Source organism: Zophobas morio, unplaced genomic scaffold, assembly GCF_036711695.1.
Source record: "Zophobas morio isolate AGI-343-1 ecotype UQ-CSIRO unplaced genomic scaffold, CSIRO_AGI_Zmor_V1 ptg000029l, whole genome shotgun sequence".
Classification (NCBI taxonomy): domain Eukaryota; kingdom Metazoa; phylum Arthropoda; class Insecta; order Coleoptera; family Tenebrionidae; genus Zophobas; species Zophobas morio.
In genome coordinates, this window is record NW_026972134.1 from 1210276 (window position 1) to 1223749 (window position 13474).

The window sequence follows — 13474 nt, forward strand, 5'->3', positions numbered from 1 at the left end:
TACCTTGTCAAGAATCTCAGAAATTTACAACTTTATTTTCGACTACGACACGTTGGCGTCATCACAAGAAGCAGGTGATGCACTGAAAACTCTCCTACAAGACTAAGTAATGTTCAACTTCCGGTAATTCCCCTTACTAGGTGGTAATGAGGAACTGTGGTTTGAAACCTCTCATGGAAATCGTTTGTACGTACCCGTATGAAAAAAGTGGCATAGTGTTTTATTTTTTCACGCATTTAAATGAAAAAATGTGTCGTAGCGTGTTATTTTAAACGGAACGCGTTTAAACGCTAAACATAAAAGCCTGCCGTTGCGTTGCTATGACGATTCATCAACACATTTGTCAGAAATTAAAATGTATCCAAAAATTTTATAATTTAATCTTTATTTAAGTGCTTTGTATTAGTTTTTCCGGTGTTTTGTGGTAATTTGTGTGTTCGTACAATGGAATTGGACAGCGATGAAGATTTCTCGTGCTCCCCTGAAGAAACTGTCAAGACGGCAACCATACGGCTACATTGAATCTATTGCCGGAAAAATCCAAAGGCCAATATTTAAAAGAATATGACTAATTTATGAAATGGAGAGCTGAAAAACAAGTCCAATAATTTTACTGAAAGAGTTTTATTAGCTTACTTTGAAGAAAAGTCAAAATAGCGGAAGTCGTCATCACTTTGGTCGACTTACTCTAAAGTTTACGCTATTAACAAATAACAATGTGGATAGAAATAAATTTCACTTTTTCTTGCAATTTGGAAACGGTAATTGCAAAACCCAAGTTATGAGTATCAATACTTTTTCTAAAATTCCTTCCATTAATGTTAAATACCTCAGTTTACAAAATGCGGCGGTTGGAAATCAAATGCTGTTGCAGAAGGATACGTTGATGAATGATGAGCAGTACGCGGAATTAAATCTCACTGCTGCAATCACCCAGTGTTTTACGGCGAGTAGTGGGGACGCTTTGATCTAGTCTACAAAGACGTTGCCAGTGCGTCTCACTAGAAGTGTTTACGCCTGCTAAAAAAACTACTTCTATAGTACTCTATTACTTCAAATAATAACACTCGGTGTCCTTTTTAATTTTTCAACCATAGGACCACAGATTTGTTATCTGTTATCTTGAAATGTTATATTATGTTGTTATAGTCCAAAAGGAAAAGACATTTGTAATGAAAGTATCGAACGCGTTAGATTTTATTCTGCACCTTAATGATGACTGCGCGAGTAAAATCTTCACAGAACAAAATTCCCAAAATTTTATTTCCAATCCAGCAAGTTCCAGTGCGAATAATATCAACAATGATGTTCTTTCAGTGGTTGAAAAGTTTATAAATATCAGTTCTTGTAGCAATAAAGCCTTTTCAGTAGTTTTAAATCCTGTAATGGATCCTAAACTTCAAATGATTAAGCCTCTTAATTATACATGTAATATCCATGTTCCAAAATAAAAAGTTTTTGAAGTAGGTGGTTGTTGATTTTTGTTACGAACGTAAAAAAAGTTTTGTGTCCAACTCCTGAGTAAAGTAACTTTTTTCACTCGGCGAATTTACCTTCCTTCTCATGTAAAAAGACACTGTACATTTTACTGACTAGTTGCATAAATAACTGTTTTATATCGGAGTGTATAAAAATCATGATTACAAAATGACGGTTTGTTGCAATTCGTAAATTACAAGAACAGCTCACCAGTGACACAAATGTTACATTTTTCACGTAATTAGATCAATTTTTAATTACGTTATGTTATCAAATCATTCTATCAAAATTATTGGGATAAGTTTAATAAATTATAACACGTACCTAGCAAGATATGCAATTTTCTAAGCACATTTTTAACTTGCTTAATACAATTTCGCCATATTTCTTGGGAAATCGTATGAACTTCGCATCTTATTAATTTTACAACTTTTGTAAAACTTCAAGGGTTATCACTGTATTTTCTGATTTCTTGTTTTAACTGACTCCAAATTAACTCGATTGGGTTGAATATACAAAAGTAGGGAGGCAGTCTCAAATTTGGAATCCTTTACCCATTAGATACGAGTTCCAAAATGTATTTTTTTCATTTTATCTGATTCTGGAATATCAACATGTTTAGATTTGAAAAACCTAACAATGTCAGATTTCATGCTAGATGAATTGGGATTTTTTTTCGGCAAAACGTGAATGTGAATGTGCATTATCCTCCACACTGACTGAATCTTCCGGTTCGAAAAAAGTTGCCCTTCCATTCACACTTCAAATAAAGCGGCTGATAGGTTGTTGTGGTAGTCTGTGTTATAGTCTTTTATATTTTTAGCAGATATTAAAAAACAGTTTTTTATCTACCCGTTTTCATCAACCACATGTAAAATGCTCACGCGTTTGCCACGAGATGGTGACACGTTTATTACAAATTTTCATGACTCATGATGAGTATCAAACGACGTCTCATCTAGATACACGATATTTATATTATCCTGATGAAATTTTGAGATTTTATCTGAATATTCTATTCTCCAGCGAACTGGATTTTCATTTTGCAACTAGTGTCAATATGGAAAGTAATAATTGAAATTTTTATGAAAATTTTAATTATAACTAAAGTAAAACATACAATTTGTTAAATTAGAAAAACCAGCACCATTTGCAAAGGATACACACACTTCATCTGATATATGAAAATTTAATGACTTGTAAAAGACGAACCAATAGTATTAGCTTCATTAAATTTAATCTTTTTTGCAACCTGACGGTTTTCGGTATCTTCTCCATGCGCAATCAAGTTACATATTTTCTTTTTGTTCTCCAAAAAATCATCCACGTATCCTTCAGTAACGTTTGATGATTTCCAGACACCATGTTTTTTTATAATCGACATATCGGCGCCCGCGTCGGCCAATAAAGAGGCTGAAGTTCGTCGGAAGCAGTGACCAGTATATTGTTCTGCATTTGGTAGTTCGAGAAAATTTGCAATCTTACATGGCAGCCCAGTAAAGGTATTGCTGCCCACTGGTTGAACAGTACGTGTTCCCTTTTTATAATTTATGAAAAATCTCTGATGCAAAGTATGCGAAGGACGCAGTGCTGCCTATTTGCGAACAATATTCGCCTAAATCTTCTACATTATCTACGCGCAAATTAAGCAGTCCTTGTCTGCGGCAAGCTCCCGTAATCCCTATTATTAAAACGACTTAGAAAAGGAAAGCCATGATTAAATTTGGAGTGACTAGAAAAAAGCTCATATTTTTTGCATTAAGCGGTCCTCGTCATTGACTGACTTTAGAAACTTTTCAATATCTTGCTTGGTGAAGCTTTTGGATTTTTCGGCGCGATATTCTTCACTTTGTAAGTCCAAAAATGCAATTAAATTTGAATTTTTACTTAAATCAAGGTGTGTGTTGATTGAAATGATTAACATGGAACACAACGTTGAAGGCTGCACAATCTTGGACTTTTCAAGAAAGTAACACAACATTACTTTCTTATCAGTGCATTCTACTTTTTGTTTATGGGTCCAGACTTCGAAACGTTGGTATGTTGTCTCATATGCGGATCGAGATTTTGGGGGATTAAATACGACACGACCTCTTGCGCGGCAGCTTCAATATTAAGTAGAATGTCGTCTTCATCAAAATCACACATTTTTGTTCACCGCAGGATGAAATAGGCACCAAATGTAGTAATTACTTATAACAAAATTAGACGATGGTTTTTGTTGTTTTGTTGTTTGACAGTAACCAATGAAAATATTTTCAGCCACCTAACTTTTGATTGAAAATTATTCGTGTGACCAAAATTATAATTTCCATACCTAGGTATATTTCTTTAGTTGTTCAAAATTGCAAAAAAACTTTTATAAAACACGTTGCAAAACTACACTTCACGTCTAGTGCGAAAAAAGCGGAGTTTTTCAACTTGATATACTTATAAATAGCTATTAAGTAATTTTTACCCCAATTATGAAAGCGGACATGTCAATTTAACAAATCATTTCCGTTAACTTTTGTTGTGAAGGCTGTCTTAAAAAATATATTTGGACCACTTTGAAGTTAATATTAAAGCCTTTTTCTGCAGGTTTGTATTTGTATTCATACAGATATATTAAAAATGTTCACTAAAAACGAGCGAACAATACAATCCTCCTTTCAATATTGCGACAGATGAGAAATGAGACTTCACTTTCCTCGAGAGAAGGGAATAAGAATATCTCTTTAAACACAGACATACTTTTATGTACACGGTTCTAAATTAAAGACTTTGTTCGCTAAAAAACTGACATCAGCAATCTTCTTTGAAACTACGTGCATGCTATGTAAAGCAGAATCACTTAAAACAGAACTTGTATATTAAAAACTTCCGTAATGTAATATATAAACACTAACCTATACTACATACATATTTTAAAAATTTTGGTGAAGTTTTTTATTACGGGTTTTTAAAACTCCAATATCTTAATTAAGTAGGTATTTATAGAAATTTCGGAACACCGCTTTCAGCACTATTTTCAGCTTATAAAACCTTAGAAATCACAGGAGAAATACTGTCGACTTTTTGTCAGAAATGAGATGTAGTAAAAGCAGATTGCGTCGAAAAATCTGCTTTTACCGCATAGAAAAATAATCCCATCACAAATATTCATAAATAAATTATATCTGAAATGTAGAACACGGAATGCGTAATTTGTCATGTTTATGGTCTAATAATGAAACTTTACATTTAGCATAACAAATAGTATTTGTTGGGATCGCTGAATTTTACCGTTCTCGTCAAGATTACTGCATTAATCTAGGGGTTGGTGAAAATGGACATTTTTTTTTATTCATCCCCTACAAAAAGTTGATGACAGTTTATTGATTTATTAAAAAGATGCTCCTTGAACGTAAATTTAGAGTCAGAAATAATCATAACTACAAGACCTTTTCAATGTCAAAAAATGAAATTATATATTTTTTTTTAATTCAATGGAAGTAAATTGCTCACTGTCCATTCGACTGTGGCGGGGCATATCTTCATTCTTCTGGCGATTGCCCTATTCGTAATACGTAATTTATGCTTACTAACTACTGTCAAGGCGCGTGCTTGCAAGATTTTTCTTTGGTTTTTGTCATTTTAGTTAAAAAAATAATAATAATTCGCAACGTTGTCATCATATGAAAATATTAGTTGAAGCGAAAAACATATCACACCAATGGTGCCTCGAATTTAAAAAAAAATTGTCATGTCCAAAAATAAAAAAAAAAATTAAATATTAAATAAAATACAATTAGTAATATGTAATTATTTTATTAGAAGCTGATTTCTTCATTTGAAAAATTACACCCGTGCTTAAATACAGAAAAATCTTTTTTTCCCATTCAGCGTTGGTACCTAAATACTTATGACCGGTGGTGTACATGGAATATTTAGATCTAATTGAAATTCTGGATCATAATCAACAGATTGAATTGTCTTGAATAACTTTAGATTGTCAGCATAAAGTAGATGTCAAATCATTAATGAGAATTTGAAAATATGTAGATCTGTCCACAACATGAATCTTGCTATGCACCGGAAAATTGAAAGTATTAAGAAAACAAATGATTACCAATTTTAACTTGCTGAAATCTATTACATAAAAAAAACTTTGTTAAAATATGCTTTTATAGCTTCCTTAAAAGCTCGTTCACATCCACTTAGCATACGTAACATAACATAAAATACATTAAGTACAAAAAGTTGAAAAGCATTGAATCTTACGTATCCGTTCACATCGAGCAAAAACATAGAAGACATAACATGGCCGAACTTTAACTTTAGCGTATTCTTATGCCATGTTTCCTATGCACAGCCAATCAGCGTTCGTTCGTCCCCCTTCGGCTATATGGTGGTACGCGGCTTATTTCTGTTTCTAACCTAGATAAGTTCTAAACTCTAAACTCATTTTAATTCAGAAGAAGCAGAATGGATGACGGAATCAATTATCAACGGATACAACATTATTATAACTTCTTACCTCAAGTTTGACCGCGAATGACGAAGTTTTAATATAAACAAGATACGAAAAGGGAAACGCGCATGTCAAAAACATAAGTTTACGTGAATTTCAAGGCCATTGTGAACGGATAGGTTTGGTGGTATGGTTTCTATGTTATGTCTTTTTGTTATGTTACGTTGTTACGTATGTTAAGTGGATGTGAACGAGGTTTTAGTCTTATGCATGCGGGTTTTTCGAAAAGTATTTACAATTTTTAGCAGACGTGATGATTATTGGCATGGTAAATAAAAAAAAAATTTAAAGTTATTTCGACAGAACTTCTCTCTCCCCTGAAGTATAGTAAAACATATGCAGCTTCCTCGAAAAATAAAAAAAAATAGATTTCGTGATTTTTTTATTAATCCCTATACCTTAAAATGAACATACGTATGTAATGTTAAAGTATATGTAAAGAAGCCTGCTGCGCGTATGTTTCAAATGGGTTTTTTCCAAAATTTTGTGATGACGTCATAATATATTTGCAAGGATATGCACATCACTTTAGTCAGGTACAGTGTAATACTAATAATAACAGTACAGAATTCCTGAATTTTTGAGAAAATGGAGTTAGCCACTGTTGATTTAATCAATAAAATTCATTGACTCATCCATTATTTTTTTTAAACCACCCTGTATAAGCAATTCTAAAAAATATAAATGCCTTGATCTTGATAGAACACAAGTACAAACAAAGGGATAAACAGATATATGTTAATTAAAAATTTACCATGCTTGCGATAAATTTGAAACGTCTGCAAGATTTCAAAGCACTTGGTTTTGCAGTTCCTGATTTCATCAATAAAACAAATTGACTCATTCATTAATTTTTTTGAGCCAGCCTGTATACGAAATTCTAAAAAATATGCATGCATTGATAAATCTCAAATACAGACCCATTATATTTTTTTTTTATTTGCACATTTTAGAAAGAATTTGTTCGTCATAAGTTTTTTAAGGGGGATAAATAAATATATTCAAGATTTCAAAGCATTCGGTTTTGCAGAATTCAAAATTAAATTACTAAATGTTGTCATACAATTTTGATTTCTTTCCCAAAATTCTGGATGTCTCAGGTAAAAACTTAACACGGATTCATAAACTCCACGTGGAGGGGTATATTGTTTTATACAATTTAAAACCCATTTGCTATGCAGAATTTTGAGGTAACGTCATTACATTGTTGGTGGGGATGAGAATACAAAGTTTTCGGAGATTATCTGCCTACAAAAAATCGACACAGATGACGGACAGACAGACAGACAAACAGACAGACGGAATCGGGAGACCTATATTTTTGTGGTCATGACACACCGAGAAAATGTGAAAGTAGCCAGTCGGCCGATGGACTCGATTACAATATTTCTTCAGGAAGTAAAAACTGGATAACACCATCACAAAATTTTATAGAGTAAACTTTGGTTGAATGTTATAATATTGTACGCTTCTTTTTTGTTGTTAAATAATACTCTATCCTTATTTTTAATATCTATAAGGGTTCTAGTAAAAAATATATAGGGGAGTATTTTTTAATCCAGCATTACTTCTCCCTTAGTAGTACAAGGCTTTCATAAATGTTTCTTACCTCCAGCCACCTGTGAATGTTAAAAATGTTGTAGATTTGCCACTACTTAGTAATGGTAGACATGTTTAAAATTTTTATTTGTTCCTCACTTGTAAACATCAATTTATCAATTAACTGTATTCAGCATGAAAATATCACTTAACTGGCTAGCCAGTAAAATTTTTACACCCCTGCTCGTGCTATTTTAAACTATTATAAGTTGAAATGACAACCAAAGTTGATTCTGCCAAATTTTCACTCACAATTGCTGCTTCCTCAGTAATATAGCTTGCGCCACACTCATTTCAATACATCGAAAACGATAAATCGAAAAATGTAAATGACAGAACTAGACAACACAATAAGTGCCATGCTGACGTGCGTTTCCAAGGCAATACGTCTAAAGCTCATACGATGTTTCTTCAAATATCGGACCTTTTAGAGTTTTTAATAGTTTATAATAGTTATTTACAAGTGAGAAACAAATAAAATATTGAACAATACACGCAAGATAACCGGTGTTTACTGGCTCCAGAAGGTGTCCGCCAGTAAAAACCCTTTTACCATGCTAGTAATGTTAAATACTATAACTCATATGTTCCGAAAAACGATGAACAAATCTATATACCATATGGATGTTAAAACTTTTTATAAAACCCCTGTATATTTTATATTTTACAAATATTTAAAAAGGACTTAAATGAAAAATTGTTAATTTATTTTTTTCAATTTTCGGGCAAAATGATTCATTTTTTTATGGTAGTAAATAGCTGTTATAAAAAAATTCTGAACCACTTTGTTTGTACTTCAGTGAGCAGTAAACTTCTATCTACTTCAGACCAATTTTTTAACGGAAATTTGTTCATTCTAAGCACAATTGAAATTAATCAAAAACTATTCTAATTGAAACTTTGGTAATGTCTTGGCCTTTTTAGCACGTCGTTATTGACATGATCTGGATCGCCGTGTTTGTTTTTTTTTAAGTGTTGAAACAACACAAACATGTTCTGTGTTTTTGTACACATATATCCTTCTCCTCACGTCAGGTTTTGAAGAGGCTTTGTCCTATTTCGCATCATTTTCTGGAATCTTCTGAAACCAAGTTCGAGATTCCTATTTTTATGGACTGTTCATTCGTAACGTCACGAACTTGAAAAATGTCATCTATTATTTTGCAAATGTAACATGAGATATATTTCTTATACTGATTCGACAAAAATTAACATTTATTACAGTGTAAAATGTTTTTGAAAGTCGTCAATTCGTCATACTTATAAAATAGTATCTCAACATTATTTAAAATGATACTTTGCAGTGTGGTTGTGAATATACTACATAATTATATGGCGTTTAAGATTGCTTTATCGTGAAATGTTAATATTTCAATGTACTGCAGTGCCTACAACTGATTGTAAATACTAGATACTTTATAATATGTTTTACTATTACTTTTAAGAGTATATACATCCAACAGATCAAAACAACTATATTAACAAATTATTAACTTTCAGTAAGCGAGCAACGAAGCTCATGCTGCGTTTTCCACTGCAACAACAGTATTGATTGGGATAGCAAATACTGCGACTCTAATCTTAATTTTTGCATGATTACTGTGTTGCGCACGCAAAAATCATCAGGTTCTTGTGACTTCATTTTATTATCTTCCCTTAATATATTTCTAGTCTTCTTACAAGAATTAATTACGCCGACAAACGATACGCGTCGTTAATTATGTAGCAGGAATCATTAACCATCTATGTATATTCAAGCAGAAACTTTTAGCTTCATAAGTTTTTCAGCTTCATTAACGTAATTTAATCTGAAAGAGAAGCCAAAAGAACCCCATTTTAATTACCTTATACAAATTTACAGGTTCACTCGGATTCAGACATCCACTTAGATTCGACTGGTAGTTTTAGACGTTTCGATTCCGTTGACAGAGACTTTAAAATAACACTTGCCACAACAAGCCTTATGGGTGAATGGAGCAGTTACGACGAGGATCGTTCGATACCTCCGCAACCCCTTCGACCAGCACCTGTTCCATCACCGTCACCTCCGCCGATAACAATCAAAGATAACCCCGCACCAAAGAAACAAAGCAGGTACTATAATAATAATGTATTGTTTCGTAAAATGCATGACGTAAATTAAGCTGCTGTGTAATGATCTCACCTGGAATGTTTCTGTTGTTATAAAAACATCTTTTAAATTTTAATTTGCTGTTTTTGCAAAAAAACGACAATACAGAATTTTTAAAAAGTTTTAAATCTTAACTGACACCGTTTTTTTTATAACTTCTAAATCTCACCACAGGTTACGGTTAGGTTATCCTCAAAAACAATATCCATAACAAACATGTAAACATCCGTAACAACTTGACCTGATGATGGTACTCACCAATTAAAGTACCGAAACATAATGTTGCAAATACATTAATAAATAAGTACAGAAGACTTTGCAACATTTATTATATTAAAAATGATTTTGTTTAATAATTGTAGTTTAAGGGCGATTAATTAATTATTGTCATCAGATTTGATTTATTGGTCATTATAATTCTGGATAATTATATTAATCTTATATTTGTATTGCTGTTTCAATGAATATAAAAAAGAAAACAACTATAGTTTTAGCATCATGTATGTAATTTAGCTCGCTTCACTCGATTCTTGTGTATATCAAATGAGTAAATATGTGCTTTATACTTAATAACATAAATACCTGCTACAATCTGTAGTCGTCGAAATTTGTTTGTGACTTTAGTTATTTTACTTTTATTTGCCACAAAATATACACTCGTATATTTTGTGGCAAATAAAACTGTACAAAGTAGAAATGCCTGCTACTTTTAAAACCTTTTTTTTTAATTTTCGGTAAATTAACAAATTTTCGAAATCAGTGTACATTGACATTAATATGTAAAGAACTAGTATTATTATTATTTAAGTATTATCTGAATTAGATTTTTTGATTTTCGTGTTTATTCGTTACTGGAAATAAATGACGAACGATTTTTGTTTTGAAGGTTTCAATTACAGATTTATTAGTTCATATAACATTTTTTCTTAAATGCGGGGTTCGTTTCAAACAAAATTGCAAATTGTCTTTAAAAGATAAAGCAAATATGGAGATATTCAACAAATACCTAGGTATAAGAACGTGCGATATCTGTAATGTCCATTTTTTGATATCTCTTAACAGAAGAAGGTGTTTTTAAAGAGTTAAAAATTCTCGTACCTAGCTTAATTTTTGTTTTAAACAAAAATATTAAATACGTATGACTGTTAAATATGTGTATAAAGTATGTTGGGTCTCACATTTTTTCATCCGAGTTGAGGTGTTTGTCTTCCTTTTTTTTTAATTAATTAATTAACTTCATTATTACATTGTCCCCCGTAGTTAGTCGTTAAGCAATTCCCTGCAGACAGCACCAAATGCGCACAAAATTTATTGAAGTGTGTAAGTTCATTTTTGTGAGTGCTTTTTATTGTTACGCTTGTTCAAACCAGCCAACTTCGTCCCTTTGTATTCAGTTTTGACTTCTCTTCGCATTAGCAACCCAAAAGTGTGTATATTGCATGCTCTATGCTTTATGTAAGCCCCAGAACACTTCTTTTGCCTTTATTTTTAGAAACTTTTCCGCTTCAGAATTTTTATTTTGTCCCAACATTTACGGAATCGTATTTATTCAGCAGCGAGGACTCCATAGAGAGGACATCGATTTCGCCAATACCCCGACCGGTTTCTTCGGTCAATATGGCGACTTTAGCTTCTCAGTCGTCATTTCCAGTTTGTCTGACGCCGCCGCCGACCCCTTCGACCCCGTCAGTCGCCGCCGCCCAACAGGTGGAAGCTCAGAGTGAAGAAGTAGAAAGTGTGTCGGTCGCGCTAAAGAGAGCATTGTCCTGCGACAGCGTGTGTTCTGATACTTCCGTCGCCTTGGGGGACCTGGAGGAAGTCAATATAACAGGGTACTTGTGCATCGGACTAGAATACGAAAGGTAATAATTAGCCAGTCGGTGTTTTATTAAATTCTTTTGCGTAATAAAACATTCCTGACGAGCTTTGTAGCATGAAGATGAAGTTCTCTTCGTGCAAATGTTTTTTAATGTTTTTAGATAATTATATCGTAGTCCAGGGTCCAGGACAGTTAATAATAATCTCCATAGTTATTGATTACGATGTGAATACAATTTCGTGAATGGAAACGCATCAAGCACCATAACTGTGTATTTGGTTTAAAGTTATAAGGAGCCAAAAAACATTCGTTATATATTTGTTAAATCAATTATAAATTATTTATTATAAACCTAGTGCAGTCTTCTTTTTTGCAGCAAACATGTAGCGTATTTGTAATTCTTGCTAGAAAAAAGCGAAAAAAAAAAGAAAAAAAAAGGATTTCTTTTACCGGCTACATAACCCAATGGTACCAGTTTACAAAATACAAGTGTCCGGAATGTCGCGAACTCCCTTGAAAGTACAATATTGAACGATGAAAAATATAAAAAAAAATCATCTTTTACTTTCGCTTTACAAACAAGTTAAGTTGAGGAAAATAGGCAACAATGTTACGAAATGAACGCTCCGATACAATAATTGCATAAGTAATGTCGTTACTGTGAATACCAATAGGTACAGCGGCAGGTATTGAAAATTAATTGAATTATTATTGATGCACAAAACATTCGTAAACAATTTTATTCATTAAACAGAAATAAAGGATACGAAGATGAAACGAAGAAAATGTAAAAAAACCTATACTAATAATAATATAACACCAAGAGTAATATTTTATAATAAATGTTAAAAACTTTGTCCGCGTACACTTTGGGGCATTTCTGGGGTTCTGTCGCAACGGTAGCGTGAATTCTACCAATTGGGTAGCAGGTACTTTAGGATACACAAGATTCTTTAGACTGATGACCCCATAAAAGGAAATCTAAAAGACCTTCTCTTCCAATCCATCGATTTTTGTAATAAGTACCAAGTCATTCGCGCACTGTAGCAGAAAAGTGGACAGAAGCCCCATCTAATTGAAACCATTGAAGGTCTCTTATGGCATGTACGAGCCCTAATAACTAAATATTGGGACAACAATAAATTTTTATAAAAAAATCACCAAACTTTTTGACAAAAATGTAATTTATTTTAGAAAATTACAATTTTAAAATTAATTCGTTTTTCAAAGCTGTTAATGTTTACAACACAATAAATACTGATTTCTAACTCAAACAGTGACATAAAACTCTAAAACAACGTAACATTTTGTGGCACATAAATATTGGGACAAAGCATATCAGTAACTGGTCACATCTCCTTTTGCCTTAATAACTGCAGGAATTCTTTTTTTTTTCCATCATACTTTCAACTAATTTTCTGCAATACACAGGAGTTATTATCGTATCCCACACTCGCTAAATTTCCTGTTGAAGATTGACAATTGCTTGTCACGGATGATTTCCTAAATATTTTTTCTTTCACGCCATACCGTCTCTACTAGATTAGGATCTGGGCTATTCGATGGTCAGGGCAGTACATTTATATTATTACTATTCTTTGTAATAAGTGTTGTAGGTGTGTAACTTGAAGCATCATCCTGTTGAAAAATATAAGTACCAATAGGATAGAGTGTTAACTAGTCTTTGAATTCCGCTAATAGACATGCACCCCCAAACCATTTTTACGCTTGCAAACTTGACTGTTTTTTTGAGATAATCCATATTAAAATTTCTTTTTTGTTTTAATAACTCTTTTGCGACTATTATCTCACCTAGACATCAAATTTGGACTCAGAGTTAGATATTACTTTTCTCCAATTTTTATTTTGGCCATATTAACCGATTTTCTTATGGGCAGTTGCTAATTGTGGTTTTACTGGAGCCTAAAATAATATAAATAAATAATAAAGTCCA

General features: G+C 32.5%; 1 protein-coding gene across 2 annotated transcripts in view; it reads left to right on the forward strand.

Moving 5' to 3' along the window:
- Syt12 (Synaptotagmin 12) overlaps positions 1-13474 on the forward strand; it is a 63723-nt gene that overhangs the window by 23651 nt on the left and 26598 nt on the right. Inside the window, exons 3-4 of one of the 2 annotated variants that reach the window (XM_064067298.1) lie at positions 9432-9664; positions 11255-11563. In XM_064067298.1, coding sequence (XP_063923368.1) covers positions 9432-9664; positions 11255-11563 — 542 coding nt within the window. The remainder of the gene's footprint in view (positions 1-9431; positions 9665-11254; positions 11564-13474) is intronic. The other variant, XM_064067299.1, reaches the window with a different exon arrangement.